At 39.5% G+C, this 25,144-nt stretch overlaps 1 protein-coding gene across 6 annotated transcripts in view; it reads left to right on the plus strand.

Annotated features, from left to right (window-relative positions):
- EPS15L1 (epidermal growth factor receptor pathway substrate 15 like 1) overlaps positions 1–25,144 on the plus strand; it is a 117,120-nt gene that overhangs the window by 78,041 nt on the left and 13,935 nt on the right. For 3 of the 6 annotated variants that reach the window (XM_027845370.1, XM_027845368.1, XM_027845369.1), the window contains one exon: positions 7,681–7,813. The exons of 2 other annotated variants lie outside the window; for them this stretch is intronic. In XM_027845370.1, the coding sequence (XP_027701171.1) occupies positions 7,681–7,813 (133 nt within the window). Of the gene's footprint in view, positions 1–7,680; positions 7,814–17,575; positions 17,685–25,144 lie in introns of those variants that run through there. One more of the 6 variants, XM_027845371.1, reaches the window with a different exon arrangement.

Below are 25,144 nucleotides of genomic sequence, written 5' to 3' on the forward strand. Positions count from 1 at the left end.
TGGTAGCCCTGGGATATTCAGCCCTGTTCAGATATCCTTTCTCTTTCTTTCTCCACTGATCCTTAACCAAGTCAAGTCAAGACAACAAACATTTATGGAACATCTTCTCTATGCTAGGCACTGTGTTAAGTGCTGGGGATACGGAGAAAGGCAAAAACGTACTTCTAGCCCTCAAGAAATTCCAGTCTAATGAGGGAGACAACATGTAAACAACTACATACAAGTAAGATACATGTAGGATCAACTGGAACTAATCAACAGATTGAAGGCATTGAGATTATGAGAACTGGGAAAGCCTTGCAGAAGATGGGATTTTAGCTGGGATGTGAAGGAATCTAAGGAGGCAGGAGGTGCAGATGAAGAGGGAAAGCATTTCAGGCACAAAGGATAGCCAGTAAAAACACCTCGATTTGGGAGATGGAATATTGTATGCAAAGAGGCCAGTGTCATTGCAGAGTACTTGAAGGGGAATAAAATCAGTCAGTAAATATTAAGTGTCTTCATACCAAAGACTATGCTAAGCACTGGGGGATACGAAGAAAGGCTTAAGGTAGAAGACTGGAAAGGTAGGAAGGAACTAGTTTATGAAGAACTCTAAAAGCCGTGGGGAAGATTTTGTATTTGGAGGGAGCCATTGGAGTTTATTGAATGGAGGGATGACAGGATTAGACTTGTGCTTTAGGAAGATGTGGTTGACAGCTGAGTGGAGGGAGACATTTGAAGCAGGGAAACCATTCAGCAAGCTATCACAGTAGTCTAGGTGTGAGGTAAAGAGGGCCTGTAACAGGTTAATGGCAGTGGCAGAAGAAAGAAGGGGGCAAATATGGGAGGTACAGTGAAGGTAGAAATAACAAGACAGATTGGATATAGGGGATGAGAGAGAGTAAAGAGATTATGAACCTGAGTAACTGGGAAGGTGATAATACACTCAGGGGTAATAGGAAAATTGGGAAGAGGGAAGGATTTGGGGAAAAGATAATGAGTGCAGCTTAGGGCATGTTCAGTTTAAGATATCTATGGGACATCCAGTGAGAGATGTCTAATAGACAAGTAAAAAAATTAGTCTGGAGACCTAGAGGTTAGGGCTGGATAAGTAGATCTGAGAATCATCTGCATAGAGATGATAATTGAAATCACAGTCATGGGATCTGATGAGATTACCAGTTGAAATAGTATAGAGGGAGAAAAGGATCTAGGACAGATTATTGAAGGACACTTATGGTTAGTGGGAGTGATGTGAATGAAGATCCAGCAAAGGAGACAGAAGACTGGTCAGACAGATAAGAGAAGGACCAGAAGAGAGCAGTGTCAAGAAAATGTAGAGAACAATGAATGAATGAATGAATGAACGAATGCATGCACCATTTATTAAGCACTTACTTTGTGCAAAGCACTATGCTAAGTGTTGGGGGTATAAATAGAAAAATAAGACAGCCCCTTTTCTCAAGCAGCTCACATTCTAATGGGAGAGACTACATATGGAAGGTTTTAGCTGCAAGTAAATTGGAAAAGTCCTATGGTCCTTAGGGTATGATAGCAAAGCATACATTAATGCCTCTTTAATTTCATTTTGCTGATAAAATGATACTAGTTTCTGATGAACCATTTAACAATGCCAGGGACTTTGGTGACAGTTTTCTTTTTTGGATCTTCAGGAACTGTGGCTGAGAATGTACCTGTAGGAGCAGTTCCCAGGCTGGTTGTCTTAAGGGCTTGCTTCCCTCTACCTGAGAGCACTGGGCTGAAGCGCTACCACTCCCAAAGCTATTGGGTTTGGGGTCTGGGGCTGTCTTTATCAGGATCTGAGGGGGGGAAGATGGTGGTGGTGGTGGTACTCTGACTTGCTTGAGTCAAATGCTGCTTACACTTTTTCCCTCAGGTTGCCTCATTGCTTCAGGTAAGCTGGCTTGCCGCGCGCGCGCGTGTGTGTGTGTGTAGCATTTAGTAGGGATAGCTGGCCTCTTCTCCACTGGAGTTGCTTCCCCAGATAAGGGCTGTGAGAGTTGGGCAGGAAATAAGACGTGTAATTTGGGATAGAAGTGTCATATTCGAAACCCAGGTCCAGCCTTGAACCATATTAAAGTGTAGTTGGGAAATGTTTAACAAAAAAATACATATGCATATACATATTCATTATTATATAGATAATGTTCATTTGTGTTTTCTAAGTCAATATACAGCTGCAGGGATAACAGTTTCTTTCTGAATTTGACACCTCTAGTTTGGGAGATACTGTCACTCCCAAGACTCCTGTGCCTATCTGACTTGGCAACAATGGGTAGGCAGCTGTTGCTGGTGGTGATGAAGAAGGTAGGCCCTGTCTCCCTTAATATTGATTGTGGTGTCTGGGCTAGAAGCGGGTCTGGCTATTCACAAGAGGAGAGTCTTAAGGAATAGAGGGTGATCAGTAGTGTTAGAATGAACCTGTTGATGAGAAGATTTTGATTGATTGATTTGTTAATACCATTAAAAACTGTTGCTATGAATATTTTTAAATATTCAGGATCTTTTTGTCGTTGACCACTTTAAGGTATATGGCTAGCAGGGAGATTTCTGTGTTAAAGAGTGTGGTCACGAGATATTTTAAATATAATTCTAAATTACTTTACAGAATGATTGAATCAATTCAGAACTCCCTTAACAGTAAATTAGTATATACCTACACACTATTTCTGTTTTTTTTTTATCTTTGCCAGTATGCTGCTTGTGACTTGAAACTTCAGAGTTATTTTAGTTTCTTCTCTTGTTAGTGATTTAGAGCAGCGCTTCTTAAACTTTCCACTCATGACCTCTTCACCACTTCTTAAACTGTGATTTAGAGCAATTTTTCATAGAGCTGAAATCTGTATTTTTTCTTTTGAAAACTTGTCCATGTCATTTGACCACTTGTCCATTGAGGTGTTACTCTTGGTCTTCTATAGTTGTGTTAATTCTGTATTTATCTTGGGTATGAGACCCTTGTGAAAGATATTTGATGCAAAAATCTTTTCCTAATTGAGAGTTACCCTTCTTATCCTACCTATTTGGATTTTGTAATTGTAAAAGCTTTTCAATTTCGTGTAATTAAAATTGTTATATCTTTTTGGACCTCCTCTAAACCTTGTTTGGTGACAGATTCTCTCCCTTTTGGTTAGTTTTGCTGAGTTGCATTTTTTTCCTTCTCAAATTTTGTTATTGTTGTTACCTAGGATAGCTCAATGGGCAGGGTATAAGGAAGGAATATATTCAGAAATTAAAGTGATATGAAAACAAAAGGTATTTATAAAAATTAAAAGAATTCTTCCTCAGCCATAGTTGTGAAAAATACCTCCATCAGTTTTCCTTCAATCTTTTGATAATGTAATCTTCTTTTTTTATATTTATTCCCCAACACAGAATTTCTTTTTTTAATGAATTAATTTATTTTTAGTTTTCACTTCCGTAAGATTTTGAGTTCCAAATTTTTCCCCATCCCCCCCCAAAGATGGCATGCAATTTGATATAGACTTTACATATACATTCATATTAAACCTATTTTACATTAGTCATATTGTAAAGAAGAATTAGAACCAATGGGAGAAACTACGAGAAAGAAGAAACAAAAAAAAGAGAGAGAGAGAGCAAATAATATGCTTCAATCTACATTCAGACTCTATAGTTCTTTTTCTGAATGTGGATAGCATTTTTCGCCATGAGTCTTTTGGAGTTGTCTTAGATTCTTGCATTGCTAAGAAGAGATAAGTCTATCAAAGTCATTGCACAATATGGCTGTTATTGTGTACAGTGTTCTCCTGGTTCTGCTCACTTCACTCAGTATCAGTCCATACAAGTCTTTCCAGGTTTTTCTGAAGTCTGCCTGCTCATCATTTCTTATAGCACAATGGTGTTCCATTACATTCATATACCACAACTTATTCCGCCATTCCCCAATTGAAAGGCATCCTCTCAATTTCCAGTTCTTTGCCACCACAGAAAGAGCTGCCAGTGAGTATTATGTGTCTGAGGCCAGATTTGAACTCAGGTCCTCCTGACTCTAGGGCCGGTGTTCTATCCACTGCGCCACCTAGCTGCCCCCTACTTTTCCCATTTTTATGATCTCTTTGGGATACAGCCCTGGAAGTGCTATTGCTGGGTCAAAGGATATGCACATTTTTATAGCCCTTTGGGCATAGTTCCAAATTGCTCTCCAAAGTGGTTGGATCATTTCACAACTCCACCAACAATGCATTAGTGTTCCAATTTTCTCACATTTTCTCCAGCAGTGATCACATTCCTGTTTTGTCATGTTGGCCAATCTGATAGATGTGAGGTGGTATCTCACGGTTGTTTTGATTTGCATTTTGCTAATCAATAGTGATTTAGAGCATTTTTTTCATATGACTATAGATAGCTTTAATTTCTTCATCTAAAAACTGCCTGTTCAAATCCTTTGGCCATTTATCAATTGGGGAGTGACTTGTAGTCTTATAAATTTGACTTAGTTCTCTATATATTTGAGAAATGAGGCCCTTACCAGAGAGACTGGTTGTAAAAATTCTTTCCCAGTTTTCTACTTTCCTTCTAATCTTGGATGCATTGGCTTTGTTTGTGCAAAAACTTTTCAAATTAATGTAATCAAAGTTATCCATTTTGCTTTTCATAATGTTCTCTATCTCCTGTTTTATTTCAGCTAACAGAAGCCAAAGTGGTTTTCTTGAATTTTTAAAAATTAGAAGCTTTACTCTAGGCTTAGATTAAAGTAGAAATAGTTATGCAGTGGTCCATTTGGTCCTAGATAGGAGGTCACTTAACCTTATGATAGGTCCAGAAGTCTGTAGTTTGAATCTTTTCAGACTGAAGAGACAATCAGATGGCTCGATTTGATCTCTTTCCAATTGTACTATCACTAAGGTTAGATAGAGTGTGTCTCGTTTGCCTGTCCTCCCCACTGGTTGATTACAAGTCCTTATGGGGAATGATTGTGGTTTTAGTTTGAATCAGGTGACATCTGTGGAGCATCTGTTTTGGATAGAACCCTGTATTGTACTGGAGGAGTGGGGTATATACAGAATAATTAAGACAACAACAATGATGATAGTGGCTCATCCTATTAAACTTCAACAAAAAGTTTTGCCTCTGTTCAAGGCACTATGCTGTGTACTGGTATGGCAAAGATAGGCTATAAAAGGAAAGCTCCTTGAGAGTAGGTGCCATTAGGAGACTGTGACATTTCATGTGAATGAAAATATGGCAGGAAAATGGGATCAAGCCAAACAAATCGCTTTAGGAAAATTCAAGAGGAGAAGAGAGCACTTCAAGTTGGGGAGATTGTGAAAAGCTAGATGAAAAGAGAGTCCCCTCTTTTCTAGGTACACTGCCTTCCTAGGTGTGTGGAGTGTTCCCCCATAACCTAGGGCACATGCATCTTCTTTTGGTGTATGTTTTCAGATTCTTTGCTATCATTGTAATCGGAGCCATATTTCTTCTAAGGCCACTCCTAGGCTATCCTACTGGACGCTGGATGCTGTATGTCCCTTTCCAGCCAACTTCTCCCTGCTCCCACACAGCATCACACAACATTTTCATTTAGGTGATATCAAGTTGAAATGATGTCAAACCCTGTTTTTGTGTGAGGCCCAGCTCAGATACCAACTCCTTACATGCTGCCTCTTCCATGAAGTCTTAAATAATTTCTGATCCACTTCCCCACATTAAAATGAGCTCTCTTTTGAACTTTGAGAACAATTTGCTCCTATCTCCCTTCTGTCACTTAACATAGTCTGTCTTATAAAACACACAGATAAATAGATTTGGTACCTTCTCTTAGTAGATTATAAACTCTATGAGAGCAGGAATTATTTCTTAGCTATTAATTCCCAGTATAGGTCCTTAGCATTTTTAGCAGAAATACCTATGGATATCTCTTGAGTAATTAAATGAATAGTAAAGGCAACTTTGAAAGAAGAAAAATGTGTAATAAGGAGACAGGCAACTTGTGATGGCGAGAGATCCTAGAGGTTGGAAAGACCTTTGGTTGACAGTTTGTGGCCAGGGCATTTTTTTTCCCCCTTTTTACAGGTGGAAAAAAACTACCATTTATTTTTAAAAAGAACATTTACATCAAACAGCAAAAGCCATAGATTTTTAGTGCCGTCATCCACATCATAGAATAGTTCTGGAAAAGGACAGGATAGAATATTCCCATGCCAACCTGGAAATGTCTTCAAACCATTGCCTCCTAAATTTTGCCGTATAATATGTGATTTGAAAAGCTTAGCAATACATTACAACAAAGGAGTTGGTGTATAAATATCAAGAAACCTGATAAAAAGGTACACTTAATGAGTTTAGCCTGTGAAATATTAACAGAACAAGAGCTGGGACAAACACATGCAATATTTCAACAGGCAAACATGGAAAGAATGATAGTCATGTAAAATGGGGCTTGAAAAATAGATCAGAATCAGTCAAGTGGCAGCCTTGAATGACGGCGTAAGGGGTTTATATTTTATCCTCTAGGCCGGGGTGGAGAACCTGTGGCCTTGAGGTCACATGTGGCCTTCCAGATCCTATGGTGCAGCCTTTTGACTGCAAGAGTCCAAGTTTTCCAGAACAAATCCTTTATTAAGGGGATTTGTTCTGTGAAGTTTAGATTCAGTCAAAGGGCTGCATGTAAGGACCTAGAGAGCCACATATGGCCTCAAGGACGCAGGTTCCCCACCCCTGCTGTAGGCTATCAGGAGCCCACTGAAAGTTTTTGAGCAGAGATCTGGGGGGGGTCAGACCTCTGCATTAATAAAGGTTTCCTTAACAGTTTTGTTGAACTCTTACCTGTTACATAACGTAGCCGTGATTCTAACTCATTCAGGAATTCTCAAAGTGTAATCTTCTTGAGAATTGACAGGGACAATATTTCCTTCTAGTAAATACTTGTTGTGTTGAACCCAATTACCTGCACAATCCCTGTGGTGTCCGTTTATGTGTGAGAGAAAAGAGACAGGGCCATTCCCCCAGTCCTGCTGTTGATTGAGAAGAAATGGTTAGCCAGGTTAAGAGGAAGACCAGGACAGTACTGTGCATGCAAACCAAAGGAAATAGATGATTGGAGGAACAGGTTTTTTTGTTTTTTGTTTTTTGTTGTTGTTGTTGTTGTTGTTTTAAGTAAGGCAGTTGTGGTTAAGTGACTTGCCCAGAGTCACACAGCTAGGAAGTATTATGTGTCTGAGGCCGTATTTGAACTCAGGTCCTCCTGACTCCAGGTCCGGTGCTCTATCCATTGCGCCACCTAGCTGCCCCTGGAACAGGCTTTAAGGGACTGGGTGGTCCAGGAAAATAAAAGCCAAGAAATGACCATTGGAGTTGGAAATTTAAGATTTCACTAGAACCTCAGAGGAAGCAATTTCAGTAGAACTTGGGCAGGCCTCTTCTCTTCAACCTCAGTTTCATCATTTAACGGCAGATATTCAGCAAACATTTATTATGACATGATTATGGACCAGATACCGTGCTCGACACAATACAGATATAGAAAGGGCTATAGTACTTATCTCCCCTTCAGGAACCTTGAGTGGCAACCATGTGGAAACAAAAAGCCGGCCCAGGCTGTTGGGCTGGGCCTCCCATAAGAGGGGATCAGTAAAAACTGATTATGTGTTTGATTGATCTTCATAATCTTTATTTGAATTGCTTTTCTCTATCTCCCTTTCATTTCCGTTTCTGCAGCCCACCCCTTCTGACCCTTTCACCTCCTCTTTTGGAGGGGTGGGATTCTCAGAGGACCCTTTTAAAAGTAAACAGGACACTCCTGCTCTGCCACCGAAGAAAAATGTTCCTCCCCGACCCAAGCCACCCAGTGGTAAGTATGATGTCTTTTTCTATGATCAGTTTTTCCTAGTCTTTTCCACACTACAGGAATAAGGGCGAAGTAAACTAAGCTTCTTCTCACTTAGCTTCTCTAATTCTAACCTCAGAGAAGTCCAAGAGCAGTTTCAAACTGGGGCTATTTGGATTCGCAATTAAGTTGTTTTGATTTTATTTCAGCAGTATGGGGTTGGGTTTCCTCCTGCATTCTAAATTCATGCTGCCTTCAAAATGTAGCATGTTAATTCTTTGTTATGAAGGTTCACCTTCTCTGACAGTTTTCAAGAGAAGGCTGGATGGCTACTTGTTGGGGTTCTGTAGAAGAGATTCATCTTGAGGTAGAGGTTTTACTAGACAGCCTTGGAGGTCCGTCCCAACCCAGAGTCTTTGGAATTCTTTGTGACATCTGACACAGAAAAAACCAGAAAAGGGAAACTTTATTTCCTATTAGGATTATCAAGTTGAAATTGTTCAGAGACTTTATTCTTTTACCTGCCCCACACCAAGCAAAGCTGTTTAAAAATATTATCTACTTTATGATGGCATATGTCTCAGAATTTGCTTTTGTTAGGATCATGCTCAGTACAGTAGAATCCAGCACCCCACCTTTCCTCTCTTTACCCCACTCTCTAACAAAAAGCCATTTTCATCTGCTATAGTCTCTTTTAAATATAATGAGAAACCATGTCCCTGATGGTGAAACTAGAGAATCACTAGTATAAGCAATACCATGTAGTTGGTCCATGGTTCCTTTCTTCCATTCATCGGCAGTTCTTTCTTAATGTCATCCCTCTACCATTGGAGTGACAGAAGAATTGTCTTGCTGATGGATGGTGAGGCATCTCCCTGCTTGCCATGGTGGGGAGTAGCCATTATCATACTGGCTAAGGTTGAGGAGCTGGGCATAGGGGAGAAGGAATAGAAACCTCCAGCAGTTTCTTCTCCCTTTGCTCCAATAGCTGTGAGAGTATGTTGCCAGGGAGAGATTGGTCACATGGAAAAGAGCTGGTTGACCACAGAAAGAAAGTGATCAGGGATTTCACATCTCTATGTTCTTGTTTCCAGTAGTGTGTTCCTTGATGGCAGGGGTACAGGGACTGCTCAGCAGCTGTATTATAGAGAACACATAATGTAGGAATGCCCTCCATTCCCTGTCAGCCTCCCTGTGGTAGTCTTTTGTTGTCTGTCATCCATTCAGTTCTTAGGAATGATTCCATTCTATCCAAGAAGTTTAGGTGTGGGTATTCAAAGAAACAATTCCAGTGAGGGGAAAAGGGTGCACTCTAATGAGACTGGTGTGGGAGTGGGTGTGGGTGGTGCACAGCCCAGGCCTGAAGGAGTAGCATCAAGGTGAGCCTGAGGCTGGGCAAGGAAGCAGAAGGCAATAAAAAGGCACTGCTACCACCCAGGGAGCTTGGACCATGGTGACAAAAGATGGAGAAGAGATACAACCATTGTACTCTTTTTGTTTTTGTTTTCTCTACCAAGAAGGACTTTTAAATTGGGAAGGACAAAAAAAACAATGAGAAGTTTGGAACCCAAGATGAGTGAGTGGGGAGATGTTAAGAGAGCACTTAGTTGTCCTTCATTAATTCAAATCCCTGGCTTAGATGAACTGTACCCCCAGAGTTCTGAAAGTACCAGTGGACATAATTCCTGAGCTACCATCAGTGATCTTTGAAAGATCATGGAGGACAGAACAACTGCTTACTGCAAGATGGAAGAAAGGCACATGTTAGCCAGATGTTCTTTTTAAATGAAGAGAGTAAAATGTTCAAACTGTAGGTCCCCTTGATTCCTGGCAATATTCTAGGATATGTTGTTAGAGGGTTGATTGGTGAACATCATGAAGAAGAAGCAGTGATCACAAAGAGTCAGCATGGCACCACTAAGAACAGCTTATCCCAATCTGACCTCTTCTTCTTTTTAATAGGGTTACTGACTAGTCTTGTGGATCATGGAAATGCTGTAGATACAGTTTGCCTAGATTTGAGCAAAGCATTTGACAGAGTCTTATACTTTTTTTTTTTTTTGGACAAGATAAAGAGTTGTAAGCTATCAGATGGTAGGATTAGGTAGATTCAACGCTGGTTGAATGGTGGGACCAAAGAATAGTCATTAATGTTTCATTGTCAGCTTGGAAGAAAGTCATTAGTGGAGTGCCCCTAGAGTCTGTACTTGACGCTGTCATTTTCGTCAGTGACTCACCCAGAGACATATATAGCATACTTCTCAAATTTGCTGTTGATACAAGGCTAGGAGAAAGCTAACACATTGTATGATAGAGTTGGGGTCCAAAAAGTTCTTAACCAGGCTAGAACATTAGACTGAATCTAAGAATATAAAATTTAATAAGGATAAATGAAGAGATTTATTCTTGAGAAGCTGGTTTTCTAAGCTTGGGTATGAGCCGGGAGAGGCAGATAGCCATTTGTCTGGAATAGACTGAGTATTAAAATGGGTTTCAGGCTCACTAAGAGTGAGCAATGTGATGTGGCTACCAGATCTACTAAGGGGATCTTAGGATGTATTCTAAGAGACCTTGTGTCCTGCTGTGTTCTGATTTAGTCAGACACCTTGGAAGTACGGTGTTGCATTCTGGCCTCCACTTTTGGGAAGTTAGAGGGTGACTAGAATAGTGAAAGACCTCAAGAAAAGAAAAGCTTTGGAGGAGACACAGTCAGTGTCTTGGAATATCTGATGGACTGTGTTATGGGAATAATAAAAGCTGGCATGTAGGTAGCACTTCAAAGTTTCCAAGGCCTTATGGAATAAATGCTTTAGGTATAATTATTAAGACTCAGAGAGGCAATAAGATGCAATGTGGGCCTGTTCCTTGGCCACCTGACTAGCAAGTATTGAGAGCAGCACACAGACACCTCAGGCCTCCCCTGATTCCATACCTAATGAGGGTGGCCTCACATGTTCTGCTTGTCTCCAGAGGGCAGAACTAGGAGGAGCTGGTGCAAGTTACAGAGGCACACATTTGTAGGTCTGGTGTAAGGAAAAACTTTCTAATGATTCAGGCTGTTAAAAAGTGTAATGGGCTTCCTTGGGAGCTTGTAGGTCCCTCTTCCTTAGTGGTCTTTGAGCAAAGCCTTGATAACCATCTGTTGGTTTGGTATGTTGGAGAGGGAAGTCTTGTCAGGTACAAATGGGACTCCATGGCCTATGAGCTTCCCTACAGTTCTGACATTCTGTGAATGAATCTATTAATGGGATGATGAGATAAAAGGTTTTTCTCAATATTGTAAAACAAAAAGTAATATTCTTAGAGAACTAGTCAGTGCCTCTCACAAATCTGTTTTAATTATTTTTGTTGTCCATTTATATCTTTGATAAAGTGAAGTAATAGGATCTTAAGAGTCAGAATGGTACTCTCCATCAGTTCCTTTTTTCCAGGCAAGATGATAGCCAAACTTCCTCAAGAATATAGATGATAATTGGCTGCTATTAGTCAACAGAAGTTTCTCTGATCTCTTCACTTCACTTATCTCTTGGCTTTCTACTTCTGACTTGTGCCCAAGCCATCCATCCATGCTCACTTCTCTCCCAGCTCTGCTCCTGACTCTCTGGACTTTCCCACCCCCGCCTGAGCAGCCTTCTCACCATGGAAAGGTTCTGCTTAGAACCTCCATTTAAGGATATGCCCCAGCTAGCTAGCCATGCTCACTTCTCTCATGGCTCTACTCTTGTTTTTAACCATTTGGGATAGAAATCTTTCTGAAATATGTTAATATGTTTTCCTTCTTAAAGGGGAAGCAATGGATGTGATTTCTTTTTGTTATTGTTTATTATTTTATTTTATTCTTTTTTTTGTAAATAGTACTTTATTTTTTCCAATTATATGTAAAGATAGTTTTCAACATTCATTTTCATAAGATTTAGAGTTCCAGATTTTTCTCCCTCTTACCTTCCCTTTCCACTCCCTAAGATGGTAAGCAATCTGATATGATATAGGTTATACATGTGCAATCATGTTAAACATATTTCCACATTAGTCATGTTGTGAAAGAAGAAACAGAACCAAAGGGAAAAGCCAAAAAAAAATTGAAAATAATATGCTTCGATCTGCATTCAGACACCCCATAGTTCTTTAAAGAATCTGGATGGATAGCATTTTCTGTTGTGAGTCTTTTGATGTTGTCTTGGATCATTGTATTGCTGAGAAGAGCTACGTTGATCATTGCACAGTGTTACTGTGACCATGTCCAATGTTCTCTTCTGGTTCTGCTCACTTCGCTCAGCATTAATGCATGTAAGTCTTTCCAGGTTTTTCTGAAGTCCACTTGATCATTTCTTATAGCACAATAGTATTCCATTGCATTTATATACCACAACTTGTTCATCCATCCTCTGATTGATGGGCATTCCCTCAATTTTCAATTCTTTGCCGCCACAAAAAGAGCTACTATAAATATTTTTGTACATGTAGGACCTTTCCCCTTTTTTTATGATCTCTTTGGGATACAGACCTAATCGTGGTGTTGCTGAATCAAAGGGTGTACACAGTTTTATAGTCCTTTAGGCATAGTTCCAAATTGCTCTCCAGAATGGTTGGATCAGTTCACAAGTCCACCAGCAATGCATTAGTGTCCCAGTTTCCCTATATCTTCTGCAATATTTATCATTTTCCTTTTCTGTCATATTAACAATGTGATAGGTGTGAGGTAGTACTTCAGAGTTATTTTAATTTGCATATCTCTAATCAATGGTGATTTAGAGCACTTTTTCATATAACTATAGATAACTTTAATTTCTCCATCTGAAAACTATTGTTTATGTCCTTTGACCATTTATCAATTGGGGCATGACTTATATTCTTATAAATTTGACTCAGTTGTCTATATATTTGAGAAATGAAGCCTTTTATCAGAAACACTTGCTGTAAAAATTGTTTCCCATCTTTCTGCTTTCCTGACAGTGAATATAATTTCGCTTTTTATTGATGATTCAGCTTGGTAAGAGTTACATGTGATAGAAGAAATCGTTGAAAATCTACAACTCTGGCTTTAATGTTGAGGTTTTTTGACCGCTATTTTCCTTAATTCTGTCTGGATTTAGAAATATGTTCAGGAAGTTTGAATTTGTGGGGATGTTATTACAGGTGTGTATTCAATTCAGTTAACATTTGTTGTTGTTCGATTGTTTTTCAGTTGTATCTGACTCTTCGTAACCCCATTTGGGGTTTTCTTGACAAAGATACTGGAGTGGTTTGCCATTTCCTTCTTCAGCTCATTTTACAGATGAGGAAACTGAGGCAAACAGGGTTAAGTGACTTGCCCAGAGTCACCCAGCTAGAGTAAGTGTCTGAGGCTAGATTTGAACTCAGGAAGATGTTTTCCTGACTCCAGGCCCAGCACTCTATGTACTATGGCGCCACCTAGTATTAATACTTATTAAACAAATACCTACTAAGTATAAGGCACTGTGTTAGATATTGAGGATATCAAAATGAAAGAGAAAGGGGAGAGGGAGAGGGAGAGGGAAAGAGTGAGTGTGAGTGCATTTCTTCAGTGCTGACTTTGTGCTAGGCCCTGTGTTAGAGACTGGGATCCAAGTACAAGAAAACAAGATGGTCCCTACTCTCAAGGAGCTTACATTGTAATAGAAGAATACAGACCATCATGGGGAGCTGGAAGGGGCAGAGAGGAAGGAGAATATCGGGGCAAGGCAGCTAATGGGGAAATGTTGAGCTGGGAGTGCAGTGATTGGCTGATGTCCCTCAGGAAATGGCAATCCTTAGGAGCAGGTAGGTGGTGCAGTGGATAGTTAAGGTTAGGAGGACCTGAATTCAAATCCAGACTCAGACACTTGGCACTTATTATCTGTGTGACTCTGAGCAAGTCACTTAACCCCAATTACCTCACTAAAAAGCCAAAAAAAAAAAAAGAAAGGAAGAAAGAAAGAAATGGCAATCCTGGCCAGGGACTCACTAATCATGATAAAAAGCCTCAGGGCAGTGTCCTCAGAGGTAGACAAAGCAGCTAGTGTGGAAGTAGAACAGTGCAAACAGTGATCTGAGCCCACTTCAGGTCCTAGAAGTTCTTCTCTCTTTGTAGAAATTTTCATACAGCTCCCCTTGATTTCAGCATCTCTGCTGGGTGAGTTGTTCAGCTGCATTCTTATCACCTGCTCCTTTCCATAGCTGACTCCCTTCTCAATTCTCAGCTTCCAGGGGGTCATGCTTTTTGAAGTTGCTTCCTCCTCCATTGCCTCATGCCCCAGTTCAAGTCTTGTCTGTAGCATGTGTCTGTGCTCGCCAGTAGATAACTTGCCATCAAAAGCAAAGAGTGTAGAATACAGTAGAGCTGATAAGAAATATAAAGATAAGCATAACATTGCCCCAACCACTGTTGTTTCAAGTACTTAATAAATGCTTGTTCTTTGATTAAAGCATCCTAGTCAGACCCCAGTGTAATGTCATTTAGCGTTTGCTTCTTTCTAAGTTTGTTCCATTGATCTGCATACAGTCTTGTTACTTAGCTTTGTGTTACTCGAAGTCATTTATAATGAAATGAGGTGGGATGTGGTTGAATACAGATAACCATAGTAGTTCCATATTTTTGTGAACTGTATCCAGTCAGTCACCCAGCCTCAAAAGCTCAGTCATCACTGACTTTTCCCTTATTCAGTCAGTTGCCAAGCTAATTCTACACTCGTAAAATCCTGCAAGCCTTTTTCCTCCTTTCCACTTTCCCTTGTTACATTCAGCTTTAGTTCTGGCCTTCTCTATGTCTTGTGGATAATTGTAATATCCTCCTAACTAATCTTCCTACCAGTTTTCTCCCTCTCCAGTCCAAGGGACCATGGCACTTCCCAATTAAAAACATTCAGTGGTTCCCAATTGTGTGGGTGTGGGTGTGTGTGTGTGTACATATAAGCTCCTTGGCCTGGCATTTAGCGTGCTTCACAAGCTGACTCCCACCTGCCTTATTAGATACTATTCCTTTTCTTACCCAAACCTAGCTTAGAAGGTGTTCTCCAGGCTTTTCCAGATTTTTCCAGCCTCTAAGGCACATATTGGCCTTCAATTTGAAAAGGTCTTCCCTTCATATTTCTACCTCTTGACTTCCTTCCCTTCCTTCAAGACAGGTCCAGAGTCATCTGTTCCATTAAACCTTTCCTGTTCCTCTCCCCAGGTTCCATTTCTTTCGTTTTTAATCATTGTACCTTTCTTGAGTCTCTCAGGCCATTCTGTTTGGACATCTTCTATCCACTTATATTGCAACTTGAATTTTAGTTATTTGTATGTTTGTCTTGTCTCTCTAGATTGCAAACTTCTTGCAGAAACTATGTTGACTTTCATCTGTGTATCTTTAGCACCTAGCACAGTTCGTTATATATCTGGAATGTTAATAAATGTTTGGATTGAATGGATTGTGACAAGGCTTATCAGTGGCCTTCACATTAAATTCTCTTTGCTAGATTAGTTAAATTAAATTATTTTGGCCTTTCCACATTGACCTCATTTTACAACCTCTTACACGTTTTGTGAAGAGAGGCAATTTAAGTTAATTGAAATTAGCTGAATCCTGGGATTCAGGAAGCCTCAATTCTCTTCTCCTTTCTTCTCATTAACTTTTTCTGTATAATATCACCAGATAAGGATTATCCCCATTCCTACCTACCTCACAAGGATGTTACTAAGATAAATGAATGAAATCTTTAACCTCTCTAGTCCTCAGTTTCCTTTTCTGTAAATAGGGAGGGAGGGACAAATTCAGTTGGACTACATTATCTCTAAAGCCATTTCTTGCTATGATACTGTGGAGTGCTGTGAGCTACTTGGACAACAGGCTTTGTAAATGTAGCATATCATTATTATTATTATTGTTATTATTGTTAGGCAATTGGGGTTAAGTGACTTGCCCAGATCACACAGCTAGTAAGTGTCAAGTGTTTGGTCTGAGGTCAGATTTACACTCAGGGCTGGTGCTCTATCCACTGAGCCATCTAGCTGCCCCCATATTATTGTTTTATTACTAATACATTAGGGAAACCTGTAGGATTCATTTGTCTTTGATTTTCCCTTTATACTAGATGAAATGCTGAAATGTTCTGTTTATGAAGTAGATATACGGTCTACGACATCTATTGTCTTGTATGTTTACTCAGTAGTCAAGAACTCAGACTAGGGGTAGGCAACTTCTAGGGTGGTACCTCAGGAGGGACACTTTCATTATGGGTTTTCATAAATGCAAATATTCTTATTACTGGAACAACCCAATCTCCCTAGTGCATAGAGATTGGTTGTGATGTCAAGTCTAACATATTCTGATAAAGGCTCAAAGGCTCCGTGGACAGTAACCCATGTGGACACAGTTTTAAAACTTGGTCTGGGGTGCCCAGGTGCCCAGGTTCCTTGCCCAGGCTCTGCTTTGTTAATGTGGATTGAAATGCAGTCATTGTACTTAAATGCAGGGCAATCATTATTCAACTATCTATAAATATATATTTAACAACAGTTTCAGATTTGACAAATTGTATCTGAGGAATCCTGTAGGCTTTTGTATCAAATTCTGTTAAAAATGTATCTTTTAATTTAGGAAACTTCATTGTGTTTTCATGTGTATACTTATCCTTCTTTCTCTCTATGCAATTGAGAGTAAGTGGTTACTTAAAACATGAAAAATTACTTAGTCTCTTATAAGAGATAGAGATGAGTATTGGAGGAAAACCCTGCTCGAATAACAAACTTTCAGATGGCAATAATTTCCGTTGATGTCTTGGTCTCTTTGCCTGAAGTCTATAGCCAAAACATGTTAACCAGTGAAGCAAGAAAATACACCGTGTAAAAACCCACCAGTGGAAAATGTTGGAGCATTGTTTTTATTTCAGTTCTATCAAAGAAAAACTGACATAGCATATTTCAGATTTTTGAAAATTCATACAGTTTGAGTAGTGCCATGTGTGATCATTTCCTGGCACCACTGAAAAATGTGGATGATATAATGCTAGGAACCAGAAAGAGAGGTACTCTTGCTCTTGGTATTCATGACTAGAAGAGCTCTAGTGGAGAAATTTATATCTAATACACTGATATGTGTGTTTCATACTTCTTAATAATCTTATTCATTCATGTATGAAATACCTACTGTGTGCAAAGCATTGTACTAGGTCCTAGGTAGAAATTTAAGGGTATTTTCTTTGTTATCTTAGTGTGATGGGAGGGATCAGCCTATGTGAACAGGCAAACAGAATGATACTGCGTTTTTAAGGATCTCGTGAGATAGTTCTAGAAAAATAAATCCAATGGAAATGCTCTATGACATCTTTTTCTCTGACTTAAGTTTGATTTTTGAGGGTTTAGTGGAAATAGTAGTAGACTCCGTTTCAAAGACTTGAGTTCATGTCCTTATTCTGCCACTTACTGTCTTTGTGACCTTGGGTAAATCATTTGACCTATCTGATCCTCAGTTTTGTTGTAAAATGGAAAAGATAACGCTTGTACTACCTACTAGGCTGCCATGAGGTTCAGATGAGATAATCGCATGTGAAAAACACATTGTGAGCCATAAACTGCTATACAAATATGAGTAGATATTATTGATTAGGTGGATAGCAGTGGTAACTCTGTGCTAGAGACTGTGTTGACACAGTTCCTGCCCATTAGGAGTTTATGTTGGGAGGAGTCATAAAATAGCAGACGTGTACACGCCACATAGACCACATATACCCCTTTAATTAACTTTTATGTTTGTTTGATTTGGTTAGATTTTTACATTTTGCTTATTTAATACTCCTTTCACTACAGAAAGATTAGCAGAGAAAGCATTTAGGGGGAGCTGAGAATCCCTTTGTGAAATCATCTTCGTATGGTCACACAGTCTTCAGCATGCTTTCCTCAGCAGCCCTGTGAGGCAGAGAGAGCCAAGTACAACTCCTTCACCTTGGGTGAGCTGGATTTTGTTCTTTGGTACCGTATAAATAAATACTTTACTGCTGGTATAGCGCCAACAATGGAAATGCCATCTCTGTTCTACTGAAGCTCAGACAGATGACATGCCAAAGGTCACATGTTGAAGGGTCTTCAGAGGCAGGACTCAAACTCGGGCCTTTTGACTTCAGCCCCCTCCTCTCACCACAATTCATGCTGTCCCTGAACATACTGAATCTGATTTAATGTAAAATTTTTGAGTTGAAAACATTCAGTAAGGCATTCAGTGACTGGTAATTTTTTTCTTTGCAGACGAGGTTTCGTTTATTCCACAGATATGCATTAAATGTCTGCTATGTACAAAGGACTGGTATTAGATGCTGAATGATAGTACCTTACAGAAATAGGGAGCTGCGTAGTATGTGATGTACCTCTATTACCTTGTTTGATCTTCACAGCAACCCTGTGGCAGGGAATAGGATTTGTTCTCCCCACCTCCCAGATGAGAACAATGAGGCCCTGACCCAGAGAGGTTGAGTGACTTCCTTCATGAGGGCCACACGGCCCCGAAGTGGCAGAGCTGATTTCAAGTCCAGTTTTCTCTCTTTAATATTATCTCTGAAAGAAAATTCGTAAGTTACACCAGTTTGTGTGGACTGAAAACAAGCTTATATCTGTGGCCTTATACAGCTTCCATTTTGTATTTCCTTTTTAGAATCACAATACTCAAAAGGGAAGGGACATTAGACATCTGCTGGGTGAACCCTTTCATTTGACGGATGGGAAAGCCAAGATCCAGGAATGCCCAGTTCTTTGCTGATGATCAGTCAGCTAGTTAGTGGTACTTAATTTGTGGACGTCCCACTGCCTAGCCCAGGATTCAGTTGACTATACCATGCTGCAGAATATTGTGTTTTTTCAAATTTTGTGGGAGTGATTTAGGTGGTTCCCTTGACTTAATTCCTGAGAGCTACAAATATTAGAAGTTACGTGTCTTTTTCTGCAGCAGAAGATGCTACATTTAAACATTTCTAGATAATGAAGTCTGGTGCCAGTATCAAACTTTCCAGAATTTCCTGCAACAGATTGATGAACTGTTCTACTTCATAGCTTTAGTAACTGACTTTCTTCTCGTGGCCAGGTGGGCATTTTGCCGTTGTGATTTGCATTCTTTTCAAGATTGTTCTCAATAAGTTTTAAGAGAGCAGGCATTCATTTTGGCCAGGTTTATTTGTTTCTGCTAGGCACATTGAAAATGAATACCTAGTAAGCCTCCTGAAACCTGGCAGTTAAACTTAGTACACGTACAATTCTCTCAGGTAAACAATGATATATTTTCTGCAACGAACTACAGATTGAAATCAGTCAGAGTTCACCGCTGAATAGTTTCTAGGTAAAAGTTGTTGATTTGCAAAGAGAGAAACAGATTTTTTTTTTTTAAGTGCAGGAAATGGCTGTGTGGGTGTCAGTGATTGGGTTACAAGCAGAATTCAGTCCTTTAGTGCTGTGATATGGGGATCTGGCTGCATTGGCCCCACCCTTCCCCACTTCCTTCACACGAAGCCCGGTGCATCTCTCTCTCCTGTGGTTTGGGTAGTACAGCAAGCCAGTGACATTAGTGGAAGAGCCTCGACCACTAACCATTAAATAACCTTTAACCTCCACTCCAATTTTATTATCAATATATTGCTTCTAATGACCTTTTAACCCTAACAACTCTCCAGAATAATATTTTTATGAATTCTTATATAAGAATTCTACTGAGAAATATCTGTTTGTATTGTACACGTATAGTCCAATGCCAGTGACCTGGTGTCCTTATTCAATGTAAGTGGTGACCTACAAAATACAGTTTTTCTAATAGGAAGTATGTCCTGTCTTATGTCTTTGTAGAGCTTAAATTCAGGGCAACTTGATGTTGAATTTAGATGCTTTCTTTATATCCTTACTTAAGTTATACACATTTCCAAATCCATTGTGACTGGATATGTAACAGTAATGTTAGTAATTAGAAACTTGTTACAAATCACATAATTAATTAATGATGTTGATTGTCAATATTAGATAATTAGGATTGATTTGTTCTATGCAACATTAAAATGTCAAGCAAAAATTGAAACCAGAATAGTCAGCAAATATTTAATTATATTCTTTTTTTTTTTTTAATCCTTCTTTTCTGGCCCTCTTGTTTATTGCACAAGCATATAGAAATTGGTTTCTCCGGTTTTACCGTGTGGTTAATGCCTTCCACCCTCAGGTTACACTTTAATTCTGTTCCCACAATGATTTTTTAGAAAATTTTTTGAAGATTCTGAGTTGTTGAAATAGAAATAGCCACTATTTCCCATGACTCTTGGTAGAATATTTAGGCAGGTTTTTTTGTTGAGTCAGAAATGAGTATTAGAGACTTGATCTTTACAATGAGAAATGCATGTTTCAGGGAAGCTTATAGAAAATGCATCTAAATCAGAGGTTCTTAATTAGTTTTAGGTACTGACCTTAAAAAATATTTTGACAACTCTTTCAACATAATTGGTTTCCTTTTCAGACCTACATGTTTTATTTTGTGCATTTAAAAAGATTATTCTGAGATGAGGTCCATAGGCTTCACCAGGCTGCCAAAGGGGGCCGTGACAAAAAAGGTTAACAACCCCTGACCTAAATAGATGCTCATTTAGAAAATATTATGCTGAGAAAATCCTTAGAATCCAAGCTCTGGAATTTTCAGCCATCTTCAGAAAAGTGTTTTCTAGAACTAGGACAAAGTGCTCTTTCATCATTTCAGTGTCTCCAGTTAATTATACATGACTGACAACTGTCTAGGGTCCTACATTATTCCTTATTTTGAATTGTGGAAGGACAAGGATTCTTTCTTGGGTTTCCTCTGGAAAAAAAAAAATCCAAAACTTTGATAGGTGATCCTTCTCTGCATAGATAATTGTGAATTAAAAATAGAAGCATTTGCCTACTTTAGTGTACACCCACCAGAAAGAACTGATTGAGTAAGAGTTTGGTAACAGTCATCACTAGTGAGATATAGCTGATGCCGAAGCACTAAGGAAGGGCTTGTAATCATGATGTAGAGGGTGGAAGAGCATAGGATTCGAGAGTCAAGGGAGGCCTGTCAGTCCCTGTGGTTAGTAGATTCTTGGGCGAGAGTCCCCGCTCTGTCAATTACTGGCTTGCACCACCCTAGTGACAGTGTACTTTTAAAAAAAATCCTCTACTTCTATTTACTTTACATGCTATTCCCACCCCCACCCCAACCAGTAGAATGTGAGTTCCTCAATATTGTAGAGTTCCTCTACAGCAACAGAGACTGATGGACTTTTATATTGGGTAGGCAGTGTGGTATAGTGGAAAGATCTTTTGCTGTGGTATCGAAGGACATGGGCTGAAATCACACATCCCACCCCTGATATTTGACTACCTGTGTGTTGTTGGGCAAGTCACTGAACCTGCCTTGGCCTTAGTTTCCTCATCTGTAAAATGAAGGGGCTGGTTTCGATGGATGACTTCTGAGGTGTTTCAGTCCTATATCCATGGTTCTATGATCCTGTGTATCCCCATTGTTAAGTATAGGGCCTGGCACTTAATAAACGATTAATTGATTGATTGTGAGCAAGTCAGTTCATTTCTCTGAAACTCAGTTTCCTTATCTTTAAAATAGGAACAATACTACTTGTACTTTCTACCTCACAGGGTTCTTGTGAGGAAAATATTTGAACTATAAAATATTGTGCGGGTTCATAGTTAGCAGTCATCTTGTCCAGTCCTCATGTTTTACAGATGAGGAAACTGAGGCCCAGAATGGAGAAAGAACTTTCTCAATAAATATTAAGTTGTTGTTCCCATGGTCTCTGGGGGCCAGTAATAGAGAGGATTCTCCTAGACCTTGTGGGATGATGGCAGAGGGAGAGCATAGACAACCAGAGATCCTTCTCACAATCTGGCCATCGAGAGATCGTGGTTGTGCGATATCCAGAAGCAGCTTGATTTCCTGGCTTTACCCAGTGTTAGGGCAGTTAGGCTTATTCTGCTTGGTCCCAGGACAGAATCAGGAGCAGTGCAGGGAGTGACAAGAAGGCAAATTTGAGTTTTGCAACACTGAATGAATTGCCCAGCAGTGAAATATATTGCCTTCTTCTATGAGCTGAAGTTCTCTGTCACTGGAGTTCTGCGGAAAGAGCTGGAGGACCACTTTTGGCCTGGGAAGGGGATTCTTGTTCAGGAACTGATTGGACTGAATTAGACTTCTCAGTTCCTAGCTCTAAAACTCTATGTTTCTCTGATCCCCTTTCCTCCTAGAAAGGTTTGCCACCAAGGCATCAAGTGTTGGGCAGGTAACATGGTATGGTCAGAAGGGCACTGGTCTTGGTGTCAGAGGACGTGCTCTAATCCCACCTCTGATACTTGACTCCCTGTGTGACCTTGGGCAAGTCAATGAACTGCCATCAAAGCGGTACTTCCTTATTTAAACCACTTCTTCCTTCATCCTGACTGTTCACATTTATTAAAGGCACCATTAAACACGTACCTCATACAGTACAATATAAAATAACTTCTTAAGGTGCCATCTGCATCTGTAACTCCTGTTGATCACATCCCATCTAAGGCTGGGGAAAGCACCTTCTAGCCATTAACAGGTATTTTCAGAGCATTCCACTTTTTCTTGCTGCAGTAGAATGTTAGCTACTTTAGAACTTGAGAATAGAAGCAGTTTTTTGTTTGAGGCCTCAATGCCTGGTTCTTAAGCCAGTATAAGTACTGAATAAATGCTCAGGTGAGGCTTGGCAGGAGAGGAAAGGGGACTCAGCCCTGTCAGCTGCCTCTTTGTGGGAGCATTGGAACTCTCTGGTTAGACAACTACCAAACAGTCAAACTGAACTTTCCCCTCTCTGCTTCTATTTCTCAAACTTTGAGTGTATATTATCTTTTTTTTTTTTAAATGAATTTATGAAACTTTGTACAAAACAAGTTGCATTTCTGTATGGTTAGCTTTCACTATAGGAAATGGCAAGATTCTTAGCTCAGCACTGCTTTTATGACTACATCGTAACTCTCCTGTAGAATTCATTTAGTTGGATTCATTGGCTTATGCTGGGGGAGAGGGATTGAACAGTATGAGATGTCTGCTTGGGACAATGGGATGAATCAGAGCCATGAAGTATTGACAGACTTTGAGATTTTGAAAAACAAAAGAAGGGGGCAGCTAGGTGGCACAGTGGATACAGCACTGGCCCTGAAGTCAGGAGGACCTGAGTTCAAATCCGGCCTCAGACCACACACTTGACACTTACTAGCTGTGTGACCCTGGGTAAGTCACTTAACCCCAATTGCCTAAAAAAAAACCAAAAAAACCCGAAAGAAAGTGACAGAGCTACTTGGGTCTAAGTCTGAGTACATGGTACTGTGATTTTGTTATGAGAACTGCTGTAAGAAATGCATGGAGTTGTTTGTTGGTAGTGTATTGTCACCCTTCCTTCTCCTTTTCTATAGAACCAGTGTGACGGCTGTCATGTTTTTTATCCATTATATGTGATCCTTTTGCAGGGACCTCTTGAAATTTTTTTTATTTTTTTTTATAAATATTAAGTGCCAATGATATCAGACATCATACAGAGAGCAGTGATGGAGTGGTGGGACCAAAGGCTTGGTCAGGTTTTCTCAAGGATTCTGAACCAACCTCATCCTGTTCCTTTTAAATACATTAAGCTGATTTTTCTTAACATTCAGTAAATATTTTTAGTGGAAAATCTCAACACCCTGATCACTTTGAACCTCAAATTTTATCTGATCAAGTCATGTTTTGGGCGCAACTTTGATCTCTGTTGGCCATACTTTTACACATACGCCAGTATGAAGTGCCTCTCATATGCTTATGCCCTCGCAAGCAGTTTAATGTTACTGATCAGATATTTGCCTTGCTCACACTAAAAATGATTGATTCTTGTTTTATGAACCCACGTATAAGCATTTGGGAACCTAAAAATATGTTACTAAGAGTGATCATTTATCATAAAGCTGCAGTGTTGAATGTCTGGTGATTGTTCAGCACATACTTACTCCTTTTTTTTTCCAATGCAGGATTTTTTAAAGGAAGAATAGTAACAATAGCTTATATTTATTTAATGATTTATAATTTACCAAGTGATTTATATCTATGATCTTATTTGATCCTAACATTAATCCTGTGGAGGTATGTAGTATAAGTACTATTATTGTCATGATACTGATGAAAAAACTGAGTTCAAGAGAGGAAAAGTACTCAAGGGCACAGAGCTAGTGAGTGGCAGACCTGGAATTTGAGTAAAGCTCTTTGACTTCAAATTTGCTGTTCTTGATACTGTACCTCTATACATAAGGAATACACACTCATCCTCTTTGGAAAAGAATCAGAGAAGAACAGCTGCCTCCTTGGTTCTCCTTTACCTGTTACTAACAACTCCCTCCTGGCACCACCTAAGTGACTCTCATTGGCTTGACTTTCAGAAATCCTGACAGTTGTATGAGAACTCAGACATCCTGTGTTGTGTGGGATAAGTGACTTGGGGGAAGCAGCTGGCCCAGCCACAAACCAGAAATTCCACTTGTTTTTCATTCTTTTGCATTGATATTTCATTTTTAAAAATTGCTACCAGGTAAATTTAGTAAGTTGTGTCAGTCATGGAGTTGGAATATGCATGTGTATACAGATAACACATTTATGCATGTATGTCTGTGTGTGTTTATATGTTCATATGCATTTATTCAACATTAGTGTGATTACTTACAGATGCATGTAAACATGTTAAGATCCTGTCTCTTTGATCATTGCTTCAGTTGTATTTATTAACCTCATTTGTAAAACCCAGAATTCACCAAAAAGTTACTTCTCTTCATCTCAGCAGTGGTTATAATAGAACAGAATCTATACCTCAGGTTTTCGGCCTTTCTGATTTCTCACTGATTAGGCAGAAATTCAGTGTCCTGCTAGGTGTAGGGTTTCCTGAAAAGCATTCTGGGAAAGACATATTTTAGCATGAATCCCAAACTGTTCGTTTGGAAAATACACTCTCATTCTCTTTTAATGATATTAACCTTTTGAGCGCCAGAGAGTGGTCACTACTTCTGAAAATCAAGAAGTAAAAAATAAAGATTTTGCCTGGGGTGGAGTCTACCTCTGAGCTTTTAACAGCATTTGACCTGCGGTAAACCATTTTGTTCATATTGTTTTTGCTAAAGTAAGTCCTGTGTGTGGTTTCGGTGCACCGCTTGGGTAACTGCTGAAACTGCTGTGGTTTCGAACTAACTTGCCTTCTCTTAAATTTTCTATGCTTTTTATACTATTAATGAAAACTCTAGCATGGACACTCAGAAGTAATCAAATAATCATTTCATCAGGACCATAAACATGGCCCGTAATTCTCCAGTAATTCAGAAGCTTTTTTTTTTTTCCAAAAGGGG

The sequence above is a fragment of the Vombatus ursinus genome, unplaced genomic scaffold, assembly GCF_900497805.2.
Source record: "Vombatus ursinus unplaced genomic scaffold, bare-nosed wombat genome assembly UNPS02014961.1, whole genome shotgun sequence".
Taxonomy (NCBI): domain Eukaryota; kingdom Metazoa; phylum Chordata; class Mammalia; order Diprotodontia; family Vombatidae; genus Vombatus; species Vombatus ursinus.